The sequence below is a fragment of the Capra hircus genome, chromosome 25 (assembly GCF_001704415.2).
Source record: "Capra hircus breed San Clemente chromosome 25, ASM170441v1, whole genome shotgun sequence".
NCBI classification, from domain to species: Eukaryota; Metazoa; Chordata; class Mammalia; order Artiodactyla; family Bovidae; genus Capra; species Capra hircus.
In genome coordinates, this window is record NC_030832.1 from 38,818,397 (window position 1) to 38,844,414 (window position 26,018).

Here is a 26,018-nt window from a genome sequence, read left to right on the forward strand (position 1 = left end):
CAGGTACCGGCAAGAGGGCCTTCCAGGCCAATTCTGACGCCCCAGGAGGCTTGATCCCTAAAGCAGTCCGCCACCACCACACCACGTGGACACTCGAACCCTCCTGACACTTCTGTTCACTCCACTAGCTCTCCCCAGGTAAGGGCCCTCATCCCAACAGTTCTGAAGGGAGAGCCTGTAAGTAACTCAGTGTGATCATGCAGCCTTCCTCCCTCGGGCTCTGGACACCATGTGCCTCGAAGAAACAAGGTGAATGCTGCTGCCTTTTAGACAGTCTAACTGACTAAGCAATCCATTACCCACTGGAGCAGCAGAAGTAGCCTCACCCCAGCAAGGTAAAGACTGCGGGCTTCTCTTCTTTCTTTTCTGTCAAGAGGGCATCTGTATGGAAATAATCACTGGAGGGGTTGTTCAGAGCACCCAGGGGACTTCCCTGGGGGCTCGGATGGTAAAGAAGCTGCCTGCCAATGCAGGAGACCCGGATTCAATCCCTGGGTCGGGAAGATTCCCTGGAGAAGAAAATGGCAACCCACGCCAGTATTCTTGCCTGGAGAATTCCATGGACGGAGGAACCTGGCAGGCTACAGTCCACGGGGTCACAAAGAGTCAGATACGACAGGGTGACTAACACTCACAGGGGACACTGTGCCATTGAGTCATACCCATGTTCTGAATGTCTTGGGGAAATTGTTTAGAGGATGGATGGATACAAAAGGATGAATTGCCATGTTTTCCATACATAGACAGTTATTAATGAATTGTGTTCTTTCTACTTGTTTCAAAGGGCTTCCCTGATGGCTCAGGGAAGAATTCGCCTGCAATTCAGGAGTCTCGGGTTTGATCCATGGGTGGGGAAGATCCCCTGGAGGAGGAAATGGCTACCCACTCCAGTATTCTTGCCTGGAGAACTCTATGGGTAGAGAGTTCTATCCTAGTTCTATCCTAGGACTAGAGCCTGGCAGGCTACAGTCCACGGGGTCACAAGGAGTCAGACATGACTGAGAGACTGAAACTTTGCTTTGCTTTACTGTTTCAAAAGTATAATTCAAACTATTTTTGCCCATTTCAATTACATTACCTTTTCATTTTTCTAACCCAGTCTTAGGCACTTAATTCCAAAGTCTCTATCAATGGTAAGAACTAGCAAACAAAAGGAGCCATCTCTGTATTTAACACCTAAAAGTGTCAGCTGGTACGCTTAAATGAAACAATCTTCAGTGGTCTTTATTCATATTAATTTTTAACTGTGTTCTTCGGATCTGAGGTGTTTGTGGGAGGGGATATTCCACTCTGCAGGTAATAACAACTCCAGGCATTCGGACACATTTGTGAATTAGCACTTTTTATTTTTGGAGTTATTTATCTAGGTTGAAATTTTGTAGAAACGTTGGCATTTCCAAATTTTAGCAGTACGTATAATTTGAAAAGAAGAAAATATTTTCAAAAATTACCCTAGTTTAGTCATTATATAAATATTGTACACAGCAATTCATTTTTAAATGGATCCTATTCAATACGTGCCTCATGGGAAAGAAAAAAGCAAAAGGACATAGAGCAAAATGTTAGCAGCCGTTCTCTGCAGCTGGTAGGGGTACAGACCAGTGAGATGAGCCTGCAGGCTTTTAGATGGGGGAGCATAGCAACTAGAGAAAATGAAAAATCAAACATAGGATTCACACAAACAACCCACCTCAAGAAAACATGTTCTCAGCAGTAGAATGATGATATTTTGACTTTGAAATGAGGGCCCACATTGCCCACTAGGTCACAGATTTGAAAAACTTGGTGTCTTATTCTTCCTAATTGCTTATAAAACAGGGCGGCATCAGTGGCTTTGACGCTTTGTACAACTATAATTTGAGTTTATAATTTAGTAGTTTATAATTGAATGGAATATGATCTCAAAGGCAGCTTTGTGTATGTGCTTAATTGTTGTGACTAAAGAAAATTACTAAAACACTAATATTAGTTAGCAGTTTGCTTCAGCTTCTGCACATTATGTTTATACAATTGTTTTAACATACAGGTTTTTGCAGCTCTTTCCAGCTCAAACACAAACTGTAGCAAAACAGTGAAGATGTGAAATATTTGTTGAATTGTTCAGGTTTACAAGCTACATAGTTAATTCTGCACAATGACTACAGTTTAATTTTGTGTAATGAGTACTCGGGAATCCAATTTCAAGCAAAAACCTATCTGGTATCTCTTCTGCTAATGTTAAGGTATGGTATTACTTTGCAAACACTTAAGAAGACAGATGAAATTGGAATCACCAAGATCATTTCCACCTGGCCTGTTAACTTATTCACTGGAAGGCTATTCATTTACACAATGTTTTAACTGGTTTCAAAAAGTCAACTTCTTTTGGAAGGGAGTGGATTTTGACATCATTTTTCTTAGGGGTTCTACAATGCATGTAAATAGATTCACACGTCAAATTATAAGGTATTTCAAACATACATCTGAGACTACAGAGATGTAGCAAATGCCTGCTTACCCACCACCTCACCGTAGCAAACCTTGGCGGGGGCTGTTTGGTAGGTTTGTAATTTGTCATCTTGCCTAGGCTGCAGGCATCCGGTTAGGGTGGGCAGCAGGAGACATCCTGCCTGGGATTTGGAGGTTGGCAGTGAAGCAGCTGATACTGATGCTCTGGAGGTTGGTGTGGGAGTACCTTACCTGCTGGCTCCCCTCCGTGGTGTGGGGATCTCGTTCTGTCCCAGCTCCAGAAGCATTTCCTCCTATGACAAAGAAATCCAGCTTCGGGAGCAGTGAGAGACTGATAGAAGCTCCAGTCTATTCCCAGGGGCTCCAGCCTGTCCTCACTCTCTTTACATCCGTCTTCCCTTCCTGCCTGTCTGTTCTGCAGAATTCAAGCTTCAGCATCAGATGAAGGCGAGAGCCTTATAGAGACTGCTGAACCAGGCTTCACTGGTTCATAATACCTGTAATATACATATTTGTATTTATGATTGTATTTATTACATAATTACATACCTGTAATTTATACCTGAAAATGACATTATATATAACATACATGTATATAAATATATATTTCCTAGATGATTCTCACTTTCCAATACTGATTTACCAAACTGCCTCAGATTTTTCACTTTTTAATAAAAGAATCCTTTACAAGTGGAAGATCCTTTACAAGTGATCACAGGAAGAGATGGAGATCAAGGGCAATTTTAACTGCAGGAGAGAGATGTACCCTCAGGATGAAGGTCACCTCGGAATGACACGGTTTCTGGGCTCTAAGTCAACGAAAAAAAGGTTGATTACTTGACTCAGGTGTCTGATATTTCTGCCAACAGAGTGGGAGGAAGCGGTTCTTTGTACAGGTAGCCTTGGATATATGTATCACACCCAGACCTCTTCTCAACAGCTTCCTCTTGGAGCTCAGTACTAAGATGAGTGTAGGGAGGAGAGAACTCACTTTAATGTCAAACGAGCCTGTGACCCGAGCTCTGTCTGCACAGCTTGCAGCAGACAGAACTATGAATGAGGGAAGTGCATTTCTCCATTGTCCCTGTTCCCTACCTCCGTAATTCATCCATCACCATACTGTATCCTTTAAGGCAGGCACTGCATTGGACAATGGGAACAAGATGATGACTCTAATCAGGTCTGACCATCTATAAGCTCACTTTTTTCGTTAGCAGGGAGAAAGACGTATGTCAGGACACGTCCAGCACCTCCCATCCTGGAACTGTGACTTCTTTTTTTTTTTTTTGAACTGTGACTTCTTAACTTGGAACAATGCCTTAACTTATTCCCTTGGAGTTTTGAACTCACAGATTCTTTTTCCTTATCTTTATTGAGGTGTAACTGGCATTTAAAATTGTGATATATTTAAAGTGTAGACCATGGTGATTTTACATATGCACGTTATAAAAAGATCCCCACCAGTAAGAAACACATCCATCGCCTCACACTTTTTTTTTTAATGAAAACACTTAATTCTACCTTGTTAGCAAATTTCAATTATACAGTGTTATCAACTGTAGTCGCCATGTTCACATTCCAGCCTCAGATCTTACTCATCTTATAATTTCATTCATTTGTTTATGGCTGTGCTGGGTCTTCGTTGTGGCACAAGGCCTTTCTCCAGTTGCAGCAAGCAGGGGCTACTCACTGCAGTGGCTTCTCTTGCTGCAGGGCACAGGCTCCAGGGCACGTGGGCTTCAGTAATCGTGGTGCATGGGCTTTATCGGCCCATATGGCACGTGGGATCTTCCCGGGGCAAGGATCAAACCGTGTCTCTCGCACTGGCAGGTGAATTCTTAATCACTGGACCACCAGCGAAGTTCCTTATTCATCTTATACACAAAAGTCTGTAACTTTTATCAGCCTCTCCTTATTTCCTTCACCACCACTACTCCAGTCCCTGGCAATCATTATTCAACTTTCTGTTTCTATGAGTTCCACTTTTTTTTTTTTAAGGTTTCCTATAAAAGTGACACCACCCACTATTTGTCTTTCTCTGTCTGGCTTATTTGACTTAGCATAATTCCCTCCAGTTTCATCCGTGTTGATGCAAATGGTAGGATTTCCTTCTTTCTTACAGTTGAATAATATTCTATTGTGTACGTATGTGTCACATTTTATACATTCATCCATCAATGGACACTTAGGTTATTTCCACCTCAGATACTGTGAATGATGCTGCAATGAACATGGGAGTACAGAAATCTCTTTCAGATAATTTCACTTCCTTTGGATATATACTCACAGTGGAATGGCTGAATCACAAGGTAGTTCAATTTTTAGTTTTTTTTTTTTTTTTTGAGGAAACTCCATACTGTTTTCCATAGCGTCTGCATCAACTTACATTCCCACTCATAGTACAGCAGAGTTCCTTTTTCTCTACACCCTGGCCAGCAGTTGCTCTTATTCTTTTTTTTAAAATAAAACTAACTAGTGTTAGGTGATACTGTGATTTTGATTTGTATTTCCCTGTTTTTCTCTATCTATGAAAAATATCATTAGAATTTTGATCAGTAATGCACTAAATCTATGGATCATTTGGTAGCATGGACATTTTAGTAATATTAATTCCTCCAATCCATGACACGGAATATCTTCCCATTTAGTTTGTCTTCAATTTCTTTCACCAGTTTTATAATTTTAAGTACACAGATCTTTCACCTTAAATAAATTTATTCCTAAGTAGTTGGGTTATTTTTTTTGATACTTTTAAATTGTTTTCTTAATTCCACTTTCTGGTATTTTTTACTGTCAGTGTATAGAAACACAACTTATTTTTGTGTGATTGATATTATACATCCTGCAACTTCACTGAATTTGTTTATTCTAACAGGTTTTTGGTAGAGTCTTTAGGGTTTTCTACATATAATATGTCGTCTGCAGGAACAATTTTACTGCTTCCTTTATGACTTGGATACATTTATATTTCTTTACAAAAAGAAATACTGAGCCTACTTGCTCAGGCTAGGACTTTTACAACTATGTTGAATAAAAGCGATTTGAGTGGGCATCCTTGTCTTGTTCCTGATCTTATAGGAAAAGCTTTAAGCATTTCACTGTTGAACATGTGAGCTGGGGTTTTATCATTTATGGCCTTCATTATGTTGAGGTACATTCCTTCTATATCCCATTTGTTAGGAGTTTTTAATCATCAAAGGATGTTGAATTTTGTCAAACGCCTTTTCTCCATCTATTGCAATGATTATATGACTTTTATCCTTCATTGTGGTAATGTGGTAGGTCACACTGATTTTGTGGATGCTGAACCATTCTTGCATCCCTGGAATAAATTCCACTTGATCATGGTATAAGATCATTTTAATGTACTGTTGAATTCAGTTTGCTAATTTTTTTTCATATATGTCCAGCAGGGATATTGGCTGTCATTTTCTTCTCTTGTAGTATCTTTTTCTGTCAGGATAATGCTGGCTTTGTAAAATTTTAGAAGTGTTTGATTATTAATTCAATCTCCAAATGAGTAATTAGTCTGTTCAGATTCTTTCTTCATGATGAGTCTTGGTAGGCTATGTATTTCCAGTGACTTATCCATTTCTTCTAGCTTATATAACTTGTTGATGTAAAATAGTTCATAGTAGTGTCTTGTGACCCTTGTATCTCTGTATTATCAGTTGTAATGTCTTCTCTTTCATTCCTGACTTTAAGTCCTCTTTCTTTTCCCTAGTTTAGCTAAGTTTGCCAATCTTAATCATCTTTTCAGAAACACCAGCTCTTAGTTTCACTGATATTTTCTATGGTCTTTTTAGTATTTATCTCATTTATTTTCAGTGTGACCTTTGTTATTTCCTTCCCTCTATTAAATTTGGGATCAGTCTGCTTTCTTTTAGTTCCTTCAGATTTAAAGTTAGGTTGTCTATTCAAAATCTTTGTTCTGACTGTAGGCATTTATTGCTATAAACTTCCCTCTTGAACTGCTTTTGCTGCAGCCAGTTAAGTTTTGGTACAGTATGTTCCCATCGTCATTTGTCTCAAAATTTTTAATTTCCTTTTTGATTTCTTCTTTGACCTATTGGTCCTTCAAAAGCATGCTGTTTCATCTCCACGTATTTGTGAATTTTCGTTTTCTTCTTGTAACTAATTTCTAGTTTCATACCATTTGTCAGTGGAAAAGATGCTTGATATGATTTCAATCTTCTTAAGTTTATTAAAACTTACTTGGTGGTATAGTATATGATCTCTCCTAGAAAATGTTTCATGTGTGTTTGAGAAGAATGAGTATTCTGTTGCTGTTGAAAAGAATGTTCTCTGTATGTCTTTTTGGGTCATCTCGTCTAACATGCAGTTTAAGTCCAACGTTACCTTAATGATATTCTTTTAGGATACAGGACAGTGAAATTCATACAGTCAGAGCAATCTACTCCCTTGGCACTGAGTCCAGGTATACACCCACAATGGGTGCTCTTGAACCTATTTAAAAAAATTTTTTAACTACGTGCATTGGAAATTGTGAGTAACCCTGTTGACTATCAAAGCCAAGTAACGTGAGGGCCCATTCCTTGGGGGTATGTACGTGTGTTAGTCACTCAGTTCAGTCTCTCAGTCATGTCCAACTCTTTGCGACCCCATGAACTGCAGCACGCCAGGCCTCCCTGTCCATCACCAACTCCCGGAGTTCACTCAAACTCATGTCCATCGAGTCAGTGATGCCATCCAGCCATCTCATCCTCTGTCGTCCCCTTAGTCACTCAGTCCTGGACAAATCTTTCCGACCCCAGGGACTGTAGCCAGTCAGGTTCCTCTGCCCATGGAATTCTCCAGGCAAGAATACTCAAGAGGGTTGCCATTCCCTTCTTCAGGGATTCTTCCCAACCTAGGGATCGAACCCAGGTCTCCTGTATTGCAGACAGGTTTTTTTACCATCTGAGTCCACCAGGGAAGCCCTGGTGAAGATTCCCTCCCAGTTGTATGGTGCTGCACAGAGGGTGAGGCTCAGACTTTCCTATCCATTTTGCTATGGGTATTTTCTCATTCACCTCACATATGGGAGTCTCACCTCACATTTAGCTGGTCTCTGGATTTCTCTCAGATGAAATTGCTCTGTCTGTAGCTGTACATTCACTGCATTTGGGGAAGGAGGGAAGATCAGAAGCCTCCTACATCTCCATCTTGGTCCCCTGCTTCTGAGTTCACAAATTCTTTGTGCAAAAGATCTAATTTTCCTTTTTTTTTTTCAATGATTTGGATCTAATCTTCTATTTCTGTTACTGGACATAGATTTGAATCCCATTCTGCTTGGAGACAGAATCATAATTCAGGACAATGTCAAGAATTCAGCCTCGTCTTCACCCTTATTTCCCTGGCTGACAGAAGAAGTGGGTAATGCAAGGCCCTGCATGGGAAAGGAGTATCTGGTGGTTAGTCCGTACAAGCAACCACTGAGTCAAGCTCATTCCTGTCCAATCTTCTGGACTTCAGCGGTGTGAAATTAGCCACAGCTAATTTCTCTTTGTTCTAATCTTACGGCCTCTCAGGTCTGGCTTTCTGTGAATTACTTCCGTGTACAAGTAAAACATTTAGTTGCTTCCTGCATCAAGCAGCACTTACTGCCTAGACGCCTAGACATTCATGTGGCCATGGCTATTCTACTGTTGGTGCATCACACTTGACACAGAGGGGGCACTCTGCAAGACCTGCCACTTTCCCCATTCCACAAGGAATAAGGTATACATCTACACCCTCTCTCCTCTGAGACCTCCAAACACATCTAAGTGTCTATCATCCTTACTCCACCCACCTCACACCCTACAACTGTGAAAAAGGAGGATGCATCACTATCTAAGCTTTCTTGCTTCCTTAGCTTTTGAAACTTAAAAAGCATTTAAAAGCATTTCAATTTCTGATTTTGTTTGGTTTATTTTGTTTTTGTATCATCTCTCTCCTGTGGCGATCAATGCAACTGACTGACTGGGGCATAGAATGCAAAGTAAACAGGAAGTAAAGGCCTGCTGGGGAGAATGCAATAAAATGTTATCTTACCACATTTTTATTGTAATTGTACTTTGCACGTTACAAAGTACTTTCATTTGTGTCATCTAATGTAATATTTGCAGTTCTCCTTTGAGGTAGGTATTAATCTCATTTTTCAAAGGAAGAAACTGGAGCTCAAAGAAGTTAAGTGATTAATCAAAGGTCATATAAATGGCAAGTGACAAATCAGAACTAAAATTCGGCTGTTCAACCTAAGCCCCAGGCTCCTTGTACCATTCTTCCAAAAGCGTTTGCTCTGAGACAAAGGAAGGAATTCTTTAACCTGGAGTTCTCAAATTATGCTCCCTGGAGCCGCAGGGTCCTATACAAGTGCTTTTGGGTTCCTCAAGGAGACAGAGATGGAAGAGGGGCAGCTCTTGGAAAAGGCCAGCAGAAGGTTTTCTTAGGTCTCATTTCTACCACTCAGCCTCACATTCAACCAGGGTAGCTCTGTGTCTAATTCGTAGAAGTTTCCATGGACTTTGGGGCAATAAAAGGGGGAAAGGAGATTTTGCTACCTTAAAATTCTTTGAAAATTATTACTGTAATGTCAAAACATGTCTTCCTAACAAAAGACTGTCATACACTAAAGCAAGCTGGTTGAGGGAGTCTTTCAAGAGCAAGTAATGACAGCAATCTTGTTGAATAACAATTAAGGGCTGGGACTACTATACATATAATCACAGTCCCATTTAACTCTTTTGGATCTTAATTCCCTGAACAGGGATTGAACCTGCGGCCAGGCAGTGAAAACACCAAGTCCTAACCACTGGACCACCAGGGAATTCCCACTCATTTTATTCTTAAAGTGAAATTCCTACTAGAAAAGCATTTACTATTAGTTATTTTACATATTAGACACAGAGACTGGACACACCTTACATAATGGGTCCAAGAACTTCCACCCAGGGAGTGAGAGCTAGAGTAAGTACCCAGTTCAGTCTCACGCCCAGATTCCAACACCACCTCCCTAAACATGAAGGTCTATTCTATTAAGTTGAAAAAGAGGTACTATTTTCACACCTAATCTGTGAGAGACAAGGCAACCTAAACTAAAGTCTTGAGTTTGGCCGTGGGGTCTGCTGCAAAGGCTTCAATTCCAAGTATCAGAAGTCAGGAGCGGTTCCAGCTCCCACAACCCACAGGCTTCCAAACCTAGTGAATCCCAAGGGCTGACAAGGGCGATGCCCTGAGTTCCAAAGCCTGGAACCGGGCACTGTGGGGAGAAGGCCACGCTCTGGTCCCGCTTCGCCACACTCCATGCTCCCACCTGCAGCTATCTTTCTCTCTGAAGGCAAAGAAGTCGCGAGAGGCACAAAGCCACAGTCTCTCAAACGGGGATCTAAAAAGACGTTCAACAAGTATGTGGTGGGACCCTGTGGACAATGAAAACGGTCAAGCTACCTGACTAAATACACTATCACCCCAAACGTTGGGCCTTCCATTGCACCTTCACAATCCCTTTCGCACAAACAGGGCCCATTTCATTTTTCTTCAAAAATGCAACCCTCGCCTTCAGCCAGGGCAGAAATCTAAGGTGGGGTGGGGGGGGGAGGAAACAAGACAAAAACGGTTTCACTTCAACTTAACCCTTACAGTATTGACAGAAGAAACACCTACCCAGAACACAAACGGGAATGAACCCACCCGGGTGCGCCGAAAGGGAACGCTGGGCTGCGGATTCTTCTTCCGGGCCGGCGGCAACCACTTCCGGGGGGACGGCGAGCGAGGCGGAAGTGCGGTCTTCCGGCGGCATCTGTCTCTGGGCGGGCCGAGGGAGGCTCCCGAGGCTGGGGGGCCGGGCCGGGATGGCGGCAGCGGCGTCCGGGGCCGGAGCAGGAGCGGCCCAAGAGAAGCAGTTTCCGCCGGCGCTGCTGAGCTTCTTCATCTACAACCCGCGCTTCGGGCCGCGCGAGGGAGAGGTAAGTGGAGCGGGGGCGCGCGTGGGCGTCCGTGGGCGGCAGAGGGCCCCGGGTTAGGGGGGCTGCTGGATGGGGTCCGGCCCGGGCAGCCGCGGGGTGCGCCTGGGGTCGTCGCTTGTCAATCTCCCCTTACCGACTGGCCTTTACCGGACTGTTTTGTGCTGGGTGTGCGGCAGGGCCCAGACAACGCGGGCAGGGTCTGGTTACAGATCCCAGATCAGTGCCTGTTTACTGGGTGAAGGTTCGTCGGGCTAATCACACAGGTGGAGTCTCTCTTCTCTTAACATCAACCCTGGATGATTAAAGTTGAGCTTTTGTCTTTGTTGCTGGAAGTCCTCCGCCTAAAAACGTAGAACAAGAGTGGGAGACGGTAGTCCTGTAATGCAGGCTCGGCGGATCTTCGGAAAGTTTTTTTTTTTTTTTTTTTCCGATTTAGTAAGTTAAATCGGATGGGAGCGGATGGTTTTGTTTTGGTTTTATCATTACTTTTTCAAGGTGGGGACGGTAACTTTCTCAAAGGGTGTCCGGCGCCAAGTTTTGTTGGCAGGAAATCACGGTCTTTTTAAAGGCTGCCAGTCCAAATGCTTGTGAACTTGCTGGGTTTAATTTGTGGGGAGGTGTATGTCTGTGCACATACACACACACTTATTTCTTACAAGCATTGATGTATTACAAATTAGCATGGAGAAAGAAATCCAGAGATGGAGAGTTTTCAGCATCGTTGTCTAATTTAGTTCAGATGGCATACGACTTACCAAATATCACAATTGCCTTTCATGCAGGTGGGCGTTTGTTACACCCTGAAGAGAAGATAATCTTTGTTTTCCTAAAAGGGGCTTTTGTTTTGTCTTGCCAGCTAGCACATATGACATGAGAGGTTGACACTAAGTATTGTCGACAGTGAAGACAGAAAAAATGCTTATGTCAATGTTGTGGTTCTCTCTCTTCAAACTTTAGGAGGAAAATAAAATTTTGTTTTATTATCCAAATGAAGTAGAAAAGAATGAAAAAATTAGAAACGTTGGATTATGTGAAGCTATTGTACAGTTTACAAGGTAATACCTTTCAATGTGCTTTTGCAGAGCTCAGTGAATTCTTAAAACTTCCATTGGGGGATTTTCGCTAACATTCTTTTACCCTTTTTAGGACCTTTAGTCCATCAAAACCTGCAAAATCTTTACATACGCAGAAGAACAGACAGTTTTTCAATGAACCAGAAGAAAATTTCTGGATGGTCATGGTATTTACATATACAGTACACTTTTCTGAATTTATATTATACAGTTATGGGTGATCTTTACCGTTAGGAATTCAAGGAAGTCCTCTGGTCATTGCGTCAGAGGAGAGTTGCAATACATTCAGTAGCAATTTAAAAATCAAACTCCTGTTTGGTGTATTTGTTTTGGGGGGCTCCTTTAAGAAATTTTGGTGTTGGGACGTGTTCAAGTTTATTTAAGTTAGGGGAAAATGTAAAAACACATATAATTGATTCCTTAAATCAAAATTTGCAGGTTGTTCGGAATCCTATCATTGAAAAGCAAAGTAAAGATGGAAAACCAGTTGTTGAATACCAAGAGGAGGAGTTGCTGGTAATATGTCATTTTTTATTTCATATTTTTAGGAAAAAAAATTGTCACTATCTTGAGTAACTGACTTGTTCAGATTTAATTTATGTCACTTTGGCAGAAGTTTCTCAAGGTCGGCACAGGGGAATGTTGTGCTTGTTTCCATGAGCACAGTCTTATAAAAACCTGTATGTGCCGTCTCTTACCACTGCCTTCCTCTATTCATCTGTGTCTGAAGCCCTCCTAAAAATTAGACTTGTTCACTCAGTCATCTCTTTGCAACTCCATGGACTGTAGCCTGCCAGGCTCCTCTGTCCGTGGGATTTTCCAGCCAAGAATTACTGGAGAGAATTGCCGAACTAGGCTTCAGTTCAGTTCACTTGCTCACTCGTGTCCGACTCTTCGGGACCCCATGCATGGACTGCAGCACGCCAGGCTTCCCTGTCCATCATCAACTCTCAGAGCTTGCTCAAACTCATGTCCATCAAGTCAGTGATGGCTCTCCAACCATCTCACCCTCTGTCGTCCCCTTCTCCTCCTGCCTTCATTCTTTCCCAGCATCAGGGTCTTTTCCAGTGAGTAAGTTCTTCCCATTAGGTGCCCAAAGTATTGGAGTTTCAGCTTCAGCATCAATCCTTCCAATGAATATTCAGGACTGATTTCCTTTAGGATAAACTGGTTGGATCTCCTTGCAGTCCAAGGGACTCTCAAGAGTCTTCTCCAACACCACAGTTCAAAAGTACCAATTCTTTGGCGCTCAGCTTTTTTTGTGATTCAACTCTCACATCCATACATGACCACTGGAAAAACCATAGGCTTGACTAGATGGACCTTTGTTGGCAAAGTAATGTCTCTGCTTTTTAGTATGCTGTTTATGTTGGTCATAGCTTTTCTTAGGCTTACTGGTTCATAATTGAATTTAAATACCTCTTAGTTTCAGCACACAACTATTATAGGACCATGTGTATGAAGATTCTGTTGCTTTACCATGCGTCACTATACCTTTACTATGCAGTTGATTATTTTCTTGCTTTCCCTCGAATGAGATCTGTGCTGTTTCTGTGCTGTTTGTAGGACAAGGTTTATAGTTCGGTGCTCCAGCAGTGCTACAGCATGTACAAGGTAAGCACGGCACATTTTGTAGGTTGAGAGTCTAGCCACTTACCCCGATTTACGTGGGTCATTTAAAATAATTCTTAATTCTTTACTTGACTGTAAGGTAACTATGTGTTACGGGGAAGAAATAATGGGGCCTGTGAAGCAGCATTGAGGTTTATGCCTGTACTGATTCATGTAATACAGAGAGAGCCCTTTTCTCTTACCCGGCTTGTCCTAAGGGTATGTCTGCATCAGTGAATGATAGAATCCATGTTCTTAAGGAAAGTAGAGAGTGCAGAGATTTGTATGATATAAGAAGTCTAGCAGTATTGTTTATATAAAGTGAAACTTAGGTATGAGTTCAGATTTTTTAAAAATGCCCAGAACAATTGGGTGATTTTACAAAAATTACATTATCCCTTAACAGTGTTTTGATATTTTGTGACTTATAATTCAGACTTTCTAATGTAAATATTTTCTATATTCAAAAAAATTGTGGGATGAAATAAGCAGAAATAATGTAAAAGAAAATGAAGAACTTGTTATATTGGGAAATTGAAGGACAAAAATTTTTTTTTCTTAATCTTTTACACCATTAGCTTTTTAATGGTACATTTCTGAGAGCCATGGAAGATGGAGGTGTCAAGCTCCTAAAAGAAAGATTAGAGAAATTCTTCCATCGAGTAAGTATTCAGAATTTTATTTGTAATCTTGGTAATTATCAAACTGACTGTTAGAGAAATACAGACAAGTTTGCTTCTCACATACAAACAAACCTAGAAGTTGGAGTTGGCGTGGAGACTCAGGCATAGTGGGACAGAATCAGACCAGTGAGGAAATAGATTTGTATTTGTTTGTTTTTTTTTTTTTCAGCTTTAACCTTTAGTTTATTTTCTTTTTTATTTATTTTGCCACATGGCAAATGGGACCTTAGATCCCCAACCAAGGATCAGACCTACGCCCCCTGCATTGGAGACACAGAGTCAAACACTGGATCGCTAGGGAAGTCCCTAGGTTTGTACTCGTGAATCAGAGCTTCCTGCCAGTTGTGCACAGCTCCTTAAAGCACCTTGGAGATGTCTTCTGGCTTCATCCTTGACCCACCTGTGTCTATCAGTGCGGGCTTACTCCAAAGCAAAGGAAACTTCCTTGGGGTGGATTGGTTCATTAGCAAAATCGCACATTCTCGTGGATCAATTGTGTTCATTAAACGGGCGTCATCTGTACTGACTTAAGGTGAAGTTTGCGGCTGTAACACAGATTTTTCTCCCCCTCTCTCTGTCAGTTTTGCATATTTTATGCTGAAAAAAGTGAAAGAGTTGGTCACTCAGTCATGTCCAACTCTTTGCAACCCCATGGACTGTAGCCCACCAGGTTCCTTTGTCCATGGGATTCTCCAGGCAAGAATACTGGAGTGGGTAGCCATTCCCTTCTCAGGGGATCTTCCCAACCCAGGGATTGAACCCCAGTCTCCTGCATTGCAGGCAGATTCTTTACCATCTGAGCCACCAGGGAAGTATCCCTGGTCAAATTCAGTTTGTCTTAGAGGAATGAGTCTCAACTGATCTTTCCCCCATACTACCTTAATGTCTGTCTGTGAATTATTTTGTTTTTATGAATTACTTTTGTTTGTTTCTTCACTTTAATGATCATAATTGTTGACTCTGACTCTCCCCTGGCTCCTGTTCTCATCTTTATTCCTCTCCTGTCCACCATCACTGACTACATGCCCTTCCAGTGTGATTTTAGTATAAATTGGTCCATAATACCATGTGCAGAGGTCAGTCTAATCTGAACAGCACTAATAAGGAATTAAACACCTCACAGAGAGAAAACACAAAGCTGAAAGGACACTAATTACATTTGAACTTAATTTTTTTAAATTGGTACTGATTCCGTATCCAGTTCCCTGTGGTTCACCTCCATGTTGATCTTGTAAATGTGCTGTTTGCTAGCGTATACTTGTACCTCAAATTAAGACCTGGTTATTTTCAGCTGCCAGAGTACTAGCTTCTGTGTGCTGTTAGTAAGTTCTATGCCTTATTTTTTCCTGCAGTATTTGCAAACATTGCATTTGCAGTCCTGCGATCTACTCGACATATTTGGTGGGATCAGCTTCTTCCCATTGGATAAAATGACTTATTTGAAAATCCAGTCCTTTATTAACAGAATGGAAGAAAGCCTGAGTATAGTCAAGTACACTGCCTTTCTCTATAATGATCAACTCATCTGGTAGGTACTCCCGTGTTTTAGGATCATAAAAACAGCAGTGACTGGATTGATAGCAGGTTGTCAAACTGGAAATAACAGCCGGGGGTGGGGGTGGGGTGGGGTGGGAAGCGCCTTTCTAGATATTGTCAAAATAAGGCAGTGATTGTTTAAACCAAAATTAGGGTAATTTTGTTTAAAATTACTGAGCAGGGGAGTTTAAAACTGGTTCCATGAATGATGGAGAAAATGTTAGGTTTAAGAATCCTATTTTGATTTTGGTATTTTTCCAAAAACATCTTCAAAGAATCAGTATAGTAAATGTGATTTTCATAGTTTCTTTTAAAGAAGCTAGTATTTTAAAACATCCAAGAAGTTAAAGGTACTATAAAGTCAGGAAATTAACCTGCTGTCATCAAGCTATATTTGGGTCTTGTCTCCTAGGGGCAAAAACATAATTTCTTTGATAAAAGTGTTGCTACTCAAGAAGCAAAGATAAATTGTTACTAAATGTTCTCAATGACCAGAGACTAAACCCCGGAAGAGCTGTGTGAATGTGCCTGAGCCCTCTGGGGCCCCAGCTGCGTCTGGGGGGCCGAGCTGTTTGCAGCTGAGAGGGGTCTGCCCCAGATGAGCCTAAGGTTCCTGGGGCCGGGGCCAGCTGAAGGCCCTCCCGCTCAGAGCCATTCCGTTTGAGGGTTTGTGTCTCGGGCTCCTCGTTTGTGCTCCATGAATGTTGATGGCAGGGAGTGTTCCTGTGCTGACAGGCCAGGCTTCTAACATAACCTGCGACTTACCTGGGAAAGAAGAGAGGGCCTTGAGGGCCTTGGGGTGTCACGCAAAGGCTTGGTTTCTATCAAGGGAGATTTCAGTTTAATGGGGGGGGGGGGAAAACCCAGATACAGACTCATTGTTTATATCCTTACCTGAAAAAGTGATTTTGGATCAAGTAAAATAGCGCCTGCTGGATTCTCTGCACTTTTCCACATGCCACTTACTATTGTCTCGTTTCAGAGTGGATGGTTTCCCTGAAAGTTTGTTTCTTTCTCTGCCCGCTTTTTGCCTACTCTGAAACTGAGAGAATTAACACCCACATACATGTCTGAGACATAACAGGACCGAGTTCTTTGTCCATAGCATGCACTGTATTCAGGGTGGTGGGTGAGAGGAAGCCTGACCAGTAGCCCAGAAATCTGGTACCTGGAGCAGAGTGGCCATCAGCTGCTGATGCTCCCTGGATAATCCCACGTAAAGAGTCAGAGATGATGTTTAATCACAAAACAGTGGGCAGACGGAAGACCAATTCCAATCTTTTAACACAGTACTTTTCTGATGTCGCAGGAGTGGATTAGAGCAAGACGACATGAGGATTTTATACAAATACCTCACCACATCTCTGTTCCCGAGGCATATCGAACCTGAGGTATGATGGGGTACTGATCTCTAGAGACAGATGGAGAAATAGGTGCTTAGGGGAGCGGAGGGGCGTGGTGGGGGCAGCTCTCATCTGCAGTTGACACTGTCAGTGTGACGTTCAGTGACGGAGCTGTCTGCTGGCAGCCACAGAAGTGCTCCTAGGACCCCTGCAGACACCCAGGCCCACCTGTGCTCCAGGCCTTTGTATAAAACGGCTTAGTGTTTGCATGTGAGCTGCACACGCGCACATCCTCCCCTGTGCTTTGAATGGTCTCTAGATTTTTATAATACTCAATACAAAAAAATAAGAAAAACCCTGATACAATGTAAACGTTATATAAGTAGGTGCCAGCATGTGGCAAATTCAAGGTTTGCTTTTGGAAACTGTGAAGCTTTTCCTCCCTGTTTTCAACCTGCAGTTGGTTGAATCCGCATAAGGTGGAATCCGCAGGTGTAGAAACCTCTTGTGTCACTGAGCACGGAGAGCTATGTATGCCAGCTTTTCTGCATTTTGTTCAGATGCAGTTGCAGAGGTGTAAGGGAAACCCAGATCTCTAGGCTGGGTTCTGGGAGCCCTCGGAATGCCCGTGACCTTGGACAAAACAGTGGTCTTTGCACCTGCGAACAGGAGATCCAGCCCCGAGTTGATTTTAGACTGCCTGCCTGGCTTTTCCACTCTGGCACCGATTCTCCCACTTTGCTGCACAAAACTGTAAATAATACCACAGTGCTTTCCCCAAAGCATCCATTTTTAGCTTTAATTAGGTCAAGTATTCATAAGCCATGAAATTATCATTTTGACCCAAGGGTGCATGCATGCACACACACACTCTCCCTTGCTCTCTTTTTTAAGGCCATGACTTGAAATAACAGGAAAATATCTTTTAGATAAGAAATCTCAGGTTTTGAGAAGGACCCAGTCCTGCCCTGACTTCCCTTCTAGGTGGTTTGAATACAGTGGCTCACGTTGCTGGAGTATATGCTATACACCAGACACAGTATATGTACCCAGAAAACTTGCATTATTTCATGACATCCTGAGAGCTGGGGACCTCACCTCCATCTTACAGAAAGGAGACCCAGGCTTGAGGGGCTCCCATGACTCACCCAGTGCCCCTCACCTAGCAAGCGACAGAGCCAGGACTTGATCTCTGGGTCCGCCTGATGCTAAAGCACCTGCTTTCAAACACGCCCTCAGAAGGACCCTCAGGAGACTTTCGCATGGAGGGGCGGTGCTGTTGTAGCAGCTGAAAACTCTCTTGCTGCTTTATTAAACTTCTAAGAGCCAGATTTCTACAACAGAAGCATAAACGGGGCAGCGGGTGCACGGACACGGGAGGACGTGTCTCAGTGCAGGCTGCATCTGTGAGAGTTAGCTTTGTGTTCTTACTGTCACATTTGACAGTGTTTTTCAGTCTTTCAAGTTGTATGCTAAAACCTTACATGGGCTAGAAGAACATCAAAAAGTTTTAGAATAAACTTTAGCTAGCATGACTGTTAGATTTGGATTTTTTTTTTTCATTTCCTACACATATTGAAATAGTGTGTCTTCAGCAGAAGAAAACAGGAACGTGATACAAAGAAAACCTACAGGGAGGCACAGCGTCATGACCAAAGGCAGGGACTTGGAAGTCAGACAGGCTTGGGTTTGCTACCCGGCCCCTCCACTCAGGAGCTGGGCGCATTGGTGAACTTCTTCAAACTTGAGTTTCCGCTTCTGGAAAATTGGGAGAGGGCATTCCCCACAGGGGTGAAACAAGATGAAGTTAAGTAATTGACGTCATTGCCTAGCACGCGTCAGCCTTCGGTTATTGCTGTCAAGCCCATATGTGGATCTGGGGGTACAGTGAAGTTCTGGTTAAAACCAATGAGTCCTTTTGTACCTCTGTAATCCTTCTCCCCCGCCCCTTTTTTTTGGTGGGGATGAATATGGGAAACTGATACAGATACGTGGCATGGAGTCAACCAGTAGATAGGAATGCTGTTTCTCAAAGCGTTGAATATAGAAAATCTAAGAAGTCACATGTCGATATTAAATCTGTTTACAGTTGGCGGGAAGGGATTCTCCAATAAGGGCAGAAATGCCAGGAAACCTCCAACACTATGGAAGGTAGGACTTCTGCCCTCTGATAGACAGTACTGGATTTTATTATATTTTCTGGTAAAGATAAAATCACAAACACTGAATTGCCTTTGTGCTGCTTTGCTGACAATAATCAGCAAAGGAAATCCTTTTGGTTGCAATGAATTAAAACTATTCCTTTTTTTATTTTCTGATGCGGTGTTTTCTAAGTAGTGTCTAGCTTCCCCTAAAAAAGGGGGTGTGTATCACCACCCTTTATGGGAATGCACTGTTTGCATACTCCTGCTTATATCTGCCTGACTGAATCAACGCATCTCTGTGCTTGCTTTTCAGATTTCTCACTGGCCCCTTGAACCTTAATGATCCAGAAGCAAAATGCAGATTCCCCAAAATTTTTGTAAATACAGACGACACTTACGAAGCTCTGCACTTAATTGTTTATAAGGTAACAGTCGTCTCTCGCTCCACGGTTACAGATCAATGCTAAAGTAGATCTTTCTGGCACAGCTTCCACCGGGCACACCAGTTGGTGTGCAGGCCTCTCACATGATCCTTGGAACAGTGTCCTCGCAAGTTCTAATTGCTGTAAAACTCGAAATGGGTGCTTTCTGGAGTAAGAGGTTTATTTTCAGTCCCCGTGGAACAGCTCCGTGATTTGTGAGAGGTCACTGTCTGCGGCCATGACTCACAAGTCCTGCCAGTGGACGGGTCAGGCCGTAAAGGCCGCTGCCACCTGTCGTTTGACGCCTGCCCACCCTTCAGTGGATTCTGCCTCTGCTCTGACTGTAAAGCTATGGGCTTGCTAATTCACAAGGATAGTCTTGAGTTTCCATCAGGATGCTGTCTTATCAGGATGTAAGTTTACATTGTGTGGTCGCTACGTTGTTTCAGACTCTCTGCAACCCCATGGACCGTAGCCCGCTAGGCTCCTCTGTCCATGGGATTGCCCAGGCAAGAATACTGGAGCGGGTTGCCATTTCCTTCTCCAGGGGATCTTCCTGACCCCAGGATTGAACCCATGTCTCCTGCATTGCAGGCGGATTCCTTACCACTGAGCCACCAGGGAAGCCCCATGTTTATGTTAGGTTGGGTGGTTTTTATTTGGCTATGTCAGGTCTTAGTTGCGGCACAGAGGGTCTCTGATCTTCATGACCAGGCGCAGGCTTCCAGCTGGCCTCTGGACAGTCATGCGGACGGTACAGCGCCTGTTTCTCCCAGTAGTGACAGGTGACAGCGTGGGGCGTGTTGCCTTCCAGGGAGGCTCACCCAAGCCGTGACGTCCAGAGACTGGATGCAGGCCCCGCTGACCACCCTCATGGCCAACTATCTGTAGCTGGCCTCCCAGAGGCCCAGCTGACCTGCCTGAGCTCAGGGCCACGAGGGGTTGCTGGTCTGTTCTCTTTCGTTTTGAAGTCTTCTCCTCGTCTGGTTTTGGCATAAGGGTGATATCCTGTTTTTGAAGGCTTTCTGAAGGACAGGTGTGAATTCTTCACGTTTGGTCACAGCAAAGCCTGCATCTGGGCTTGCTCTGGGGGCGTGTTTAAATCATTAATCAGCCTCTTTACTTCCTGTAGGTCTTCTCTGATTTTCTTTTCCTCTGAGTCAGTTGTAGTAGTTGTATCTTTTTAGGAATTTGTCCGCTTTAGGCTGTTCAGGTTGCTGGTGTCCAGTGTTGTCACGTCATATAGGCTTGTACTGTGGTCTTGCACAGGCGGCAGTGCGGTCTCCCGTCTCACTCCTTTCAGTCATGTGCGTCTTTTCTCTCCTGGGTCCAGATGGGCCATCTAAAGGGTTTTCAGTTTGGTTGGTCTTTTCAGAGGATCGTGTTTTGGTTTCATTTTTCCCTCTTGTTTCTCTGTTCTCTGTTTCAGTTTATTTCCATTCCAGTCGTCACATCCTTCCTTCTGCTTGCTTTGTGGTTAGTTTGCGCTTCTTTTTTCCAAGGTCTTAAGATTGAAGGTTGTTACTGATTTGAGGTCTTGCTTCTTTTTTAATATATGCGTTCACAGCTGTAATAAAAGACTAGAATAGTAAGTTGTAGTAGATTGCCTTTTACAAGTGTTTCTCCACCTGCTGTCTGCCCTGAGGGAAATTCCCCTCTGGAAATTTGATTATTTTTTATATTTTTCTCCACTTACAATGTTTCCCTGGGGAGAGAGTTTACTAATATGTAGATGAGGGCGGTGAATCGGGCAGGATTATCCATGAGTTGACGGTTGTCGAGAAAGTGATGGTCCTTGGGGTTCGTGTGTACCTTTTCCATGTACATTTTTAATGTATTTGAAATTCTTCAACTTTATTTAAATACTTTAAAAGGGCCATTTTTTTTGTTTTGTTTTCTTTAAATAAACCTCTAAGGGGTCAGGCACACAAATGTCTGATGGCAGACACAAGGGAGGCAAGCTGGGCTGGGGTTCGGGACCCTGTGTCACACAGAGGGGCGCGTGTCCCAAGGAGGCCAGGTAGTGGCCGGAGTGAAGAGCAGTGGCCCCAGGTCTCTAGATGCCTGAGGGGAGGCTGGAAATTGGGATTTTGGTAGCAAACTAGTTGGCGTCTAAGTCAAAATGACTTGAAACAAAAAGAAAGACCTATATTGGGTGGAACTGGCCTGTAAGCCGCCCAGTTTGTAGCCTCTTTATGGGCAAATTATGATTATCATTCACTTACAGAGTAGCATAAATGTCATTAGCTTTGACCATGTGAACATGAAGTTAGAGCTGAACAAGTCTGAGGAGAGGTGCAAGGACACAGGGAGGTTAATGTCCTCATTAAAGAGTGGCTGTGACTGGAGGCGTGAGGACTGAGCTGCCTGAGGCTGTAGGTGACTGTCCAGCGGAGGAACTAGAGTGGCTTAAACCGGGCGGGGGGCGGGGGGTGGGGGCGATGGCTAAAGAGGAGCCATCCATCGCGACAGCCAGAGGTGGTGGTGCTGCAGCCATCTGATCTAGAACGATCCCGGTGGTTGCCGGAGGAGGAAGTCCTTTGCATTCTCCTCACAAACCTGTATGCTCTTTCTCCGGCTGCCTTGAGTTCTTGTTGTGGCTCGCAGGCTTCTCTGCTTGCAGAGCACGGATCCTAGAGCCTGTGGGCTCAGTTGCCCCAAGGCACGTGGAATCCTAGTCCCCTGACCAGGGCCTGAACCTGTCCCCTGCCCTAGAAGGCAGATTCATAACCACAGGACCACTAGGGAAGTCCCAAGCCTACATGTTCTGTTTTGACCTTTTTTGTTTTTAAACACCATTACATGACTTTGATAAATTTAAATGTTTTTTGGCTGTTTTATTTATGATCTAGCTTGCTGTAGGTTCCTGCTGCTTCTATCATAACTGCAGTATTTGCTATAATAAAAAAAGCAAGACAAGTGACATTAATTTGCTGGGGGTTTTTTCAAACACACACACACAGATTAGAATAATGAATACCCAGGTACGTATCACACAGCTTGATTCATAATATGGTAATAATATCTCCCGCCTCTACACATTTTGTTTTTTTGTTGGAGCATTTTATTTATTTATTTATTTATTTTTTGTTAGAGCATTTTGAATCATCCTGTCGTTCCCCTCAGAGTTCATTTTGCACCTCTAACTACTAAGGGCGTCTGTTTTTACATTAGCACCTGCCATTATCATGCCTGACCAGAATAAATAATACTTCCTTAATATCATCTAATACCCAGCCCCATCTAGATTCCTTCAGTTGACTTTAGAAAGTCTTCAGAAAGTTGATATGTTTAAAAAAAGATTCAAACAAGGCCACTGTTTGTGGTTATTTCAGTCCTCTTTTTTTGTACCATTTCCTAATCTTGGTTTCTTTTCATCCCAGGCCATGAGTGCAGCTGTGTGCTTCATGATTGATGGTAGGTACACACATGTATCTAAGCCTTGTCTCTTTACACTTTGCTCCCCTCCATTCCTGAATGATAGATATGTTGTCGTAGCAACACAGAGGCCGCATTAAGCCCTGCCGCCCATCGAGAGCCTCTGCCGTCGTCACTAGCTGTTTCTAATACCACTAAAGTCTCAGCTTGCCTGCTTCTGTGCCTTCTTGCCCATGAAGCGATCACAGGGAACACCCACCTCAAAGGAGCTTTAGAATTAAGAGAGGTAATACTTTCTGTGCGGACCAACGGTACTGGGCCCGTGAGTGCTGCTGTAGTGTTTGTTAAATAAGTGTTTGACCTTCCTTTTACTGAGGGCAGCCAGTCAGGTTACTACCCCGCAGGGCGTGCTGCAGTCCAGGTTCACAGTGCAATGAGTCTTTGCCTCTTTTTCATCTTAAGTATAACCAATTCTGAGCCCTGTGTCTCTTCTGTTTCGGAGGGCAGAGGGCTCTGATCATTTCATTGTTTTATTTCCCACATCAGTAGTTTGCATATTGTTGTTAAGACAGTGAAATGAAAATCGAGCTCGTTAACCCCTGGCCCCCTGACACTCACTGGTATTTCTTGAATTACTCGTAGCCTCCATTCAGCCCACACTGGATTTCTGCCGAAGACTGGACAGCATCGTGGGGCCCCAGCTCACAGTGCTGGCATCTGACATCTGTGAGCAGTTTAACATCAACAAGAGAATATCTGGGTTTGTACTCTGCTTCCTGGTTACTTTCAAGCATTTAAGTGGCTTTGGGTGAATCAGGGTGGCTTTTACTTAGAACGTGGATGGTGTTTTCTGCATCCAGATGACACACGTGCTGTTTGGCCCTGTCTGCAGGGCTTCCTGGGGAGCTGTTCCCCGGTTTTTCTGCCCCACGATGGTGGCTGGGGCTGGGTCTTCATGCATCGCCTCTGCCCTCCCCGATGGCGGGGTGAGTGTGTGGGGTCAGGTCTGCCAGCTCCACCCCTGGTCTTGGCCTTGTGCACCCCTCCCCACGTGCCCCGCCCAGGCTGTGAGGTCCATGCTGGCAGTGGTGGTCAGCAGGGCTTGGCTTTGCGCAGACAGAATGCACTCGGCCTCCTGTGCAGAAGTGTTTTACCCGGTGAAGTTGGCTGTGACATGGGCCAGTACGGGTTTTTCTTTAGTCGGCAAATAACTGAGTGACTACCGTTCATAAAACACTGTACCTGAAAGAAAATCATCACAGTTAAAATATTTTTGGTTTTTAAAATGCATACTTGAGCTCACTGGGAAATTCAGTCATATTGAATACGTCACAGATATCCAAGAAGTTACTGCCGAATGTTATGTCTTAACTGAGGTTCTTGATTTGAAGGCCTAGCTGTTGAAAACACCACCTTAGCCATTATACACGCGGGGGTTTGACACTGTGGCTGTATAGCTGGGGTAATGCTATGATATTTCAGAAACTATCTTTTCAGTCTAATTGTTCTTTCAGAATGTTACCATCTGAATAACATGTGTTCACAGGTCTGAAAAAGAACCCCAGTTTAAGTTTATCTACTTCAACCATATGAATTTAGCAGAAAAAAGTACAGTTCACATGAGGAAGACACCTAGCGTGTCACTCACATCTGTCCATCCGGATCTAATGAAGATTCTGGGCGACATCAATAGTGATTTCACAAGGTAATTCTCACCCCTTCTCCAGTTAGGTGTCTGCTCTCTAGTGAGAATCAGCTCCAAACACCAAGTGATCCCAGGCCCCTTCAGAGGGCAAATGTCATCAAGCCCAGGAGTGGCTGGTCACTCACAGGGGCCTGACTCCCTGACCATTTCAAGTTGCTCAGGTTTCCTGTTTCTTATTTCAGAATCTTTGTCACAGTCCAGCTGTGTGTATAAAATAAACAGTTGCGTCCTGACACTCCTGTCTTGCAGAGTGGACGAGGATGAAGAGATCATCGTGAAAGCCATGAGCGATTACTGGGTTGTTGGGAAGAAGTCCGACCAGAGGGAGCTGTATGTTATTTTGAATCAAAAAAATGCAAACCTGATTGAAGTCAATGGTAAATAGGGTGTGGTGTTTGAGCAGAGTTTTAATGCTACTGATGTTTCACAGACTCTCTTTTCAGTGTGCTGGGAGCGTGTACGCAGAGCAGGCATGACTGCTCAGATTCTCAGGCAGAGGCCCCTGTTGCTCAGAGGAAACCGTCACTTGGTCTCTCTTTCTATAACTTAGTTCCTTGAAAAACGTATGTGAAAACCTTGCCTGTTTCTTGGGAAACTTGATACAGGCCAGAAGAAAATTATTTTTGCTAATGCTGAAGGAAAAAAAAATCCCATGGCTTTATACACCGTGTATTAAAATGTGCATTTTGGGAGATTCCTGGTTGCCTAGTGGTTAGGGCTAATAGCTGATGCATTAGGAACAACAGCGGTTAACACGCGCCTCATTGAAAATGGGAATCGAGTGTAACGTCCAAAGAGTGATGCCTCTGTGGGGCTCCTGGTCCTCAACTCAGGGCTGCCGCTAGAGGTTTTGTGTGCTTGTGCCAGGTTCCTCGAGGTTTCAGAAGTTGTACTCCTGGCCCCAACTCATAGATGTCCTGGGCACTTTGGGCTCGAGCTCTCTCAGGCCTAAAGAGATGTTAAATAGTGATCAAGTCTCCTGTGTGTCAAGCCTTTTTATCTTTCTCTTGATTTACAAACATATCAAGGCTTCTAAGATTGAAGGTCACATTCGATGAAGACCTTTATTTAAATTTCCAGCTTTATTCCCAGAGAATTATCAGAATAAGGTACCGATCTATATCCTAAAACCTCTTAAGTGAGAATTTCTTCTGTTACTGTTTTCTGTCCTTTTTTGCAGAAGAGGTCAAGAAGCTTTGCGCAACGCAGTTCAACAACATATTCTTCCTGGATTGACTTCACAAGGGCTCTGCGAAACAACTTTTAAAAAGCAACTCGGCAGGCATGCTGTTTCCCACGGCTGGTCATTGGTCATATTATTGACTGGATTAATGACAATAGTAAAGCAATACTTGCTCTGAAGAGTCAAATTTCTACTCAGTCTGATGATTCCTGAGGTTTTTAGATTTTAAATATTTATGGGGAATTAAAGGTAGTCGGCTACATCTCTGTCATTCCATTCTTTTGACGTTCTGTGAATATTTTACTGGAAAATAAGACTAATAAATTGTTTAAGACGTTTGTAAAAATCCTGGTCTTGCCTTGAGTCTGTGCTTGCTGGTTTCTAGACCAGGGAACTTTGAAGGGGAGGAAGAGGTGAGTCAGCCCGCTCACTTGGTGACGACGGGTGGATCTGGGCTCTGCCACCACCTCCAGCATTTTCTGTTTCCATTCTTCTTTTTCCCCTTTTTCCCAAGCTTATGTCGGATGATCGTTTCCTTCCTTT

At 43.3% G+C, this 26,018-nt stretch overlaps 1 protein-coding gene and 1 long non-coding RNA gene across 3 annotated transcripts; one reads left to right on the forward strand and one right to left on the reverse strand.

Moving 5' to 3' along the window:
* Positions 1,326 to 11,247, reverse strand: LOC102174083. Its single transcript, XR_001917270.1, has 2 exons — positions 10,096 to 11,247; positions 1,326 to 2,945 (listed from the first exon to the last, which is right to left on the reverse strand). It is a non-coding gene; the product is annotated as an uncharacterized LOC102174083 (long non-coding RNA).
* Positions 10,102 to 25,821, forward strand: CCZ1 (CCZ1 homolog, vacuolar protein trafficking and biogenesis associated). 2 transcript variants are annotated; one of them, XM_018040767.1, is made up of 15 exons: positions 10,102 to 10,397; positions 11,355 to 11,452; positions 11,544 to 11,637; positions 11,909 to 11,986; positions 13,037 to 13,084; positions 13,660 to 13,743; positions 15,117 to 15,292; positions 16,610 to 16,691; positions 18,733 to 18,794; positions 19,101 to 19,212; positions 22,593 to 22,626; positions 23,230 to 23,347; positions 24,134 to 24,292; positions 24,542 to 24,669; positions 25,473 to 25,821. In XM_018040767.1, the coding sequence occupies exons 1-15, from the start codon at positions 10,113 to 10,115 to the stop codon at positions 25,526 to 25,528; spliced, it is 1,614 nt and encodes a 537-aa protein (XP_017896256.1). In that variant the 5' UTR covers positions 10,102 to 10,112; the 3' UTR covers positions 25,529 to 25,821. The 2 variants fall into 2 exon arrangements, with proteins under 2 accessions (XP_017896256.1, XP_017896255.1); XM_018040766.1 differs by having other exon boundaries at positions 10,188 to 10,397; positions 24,542 to 24,622.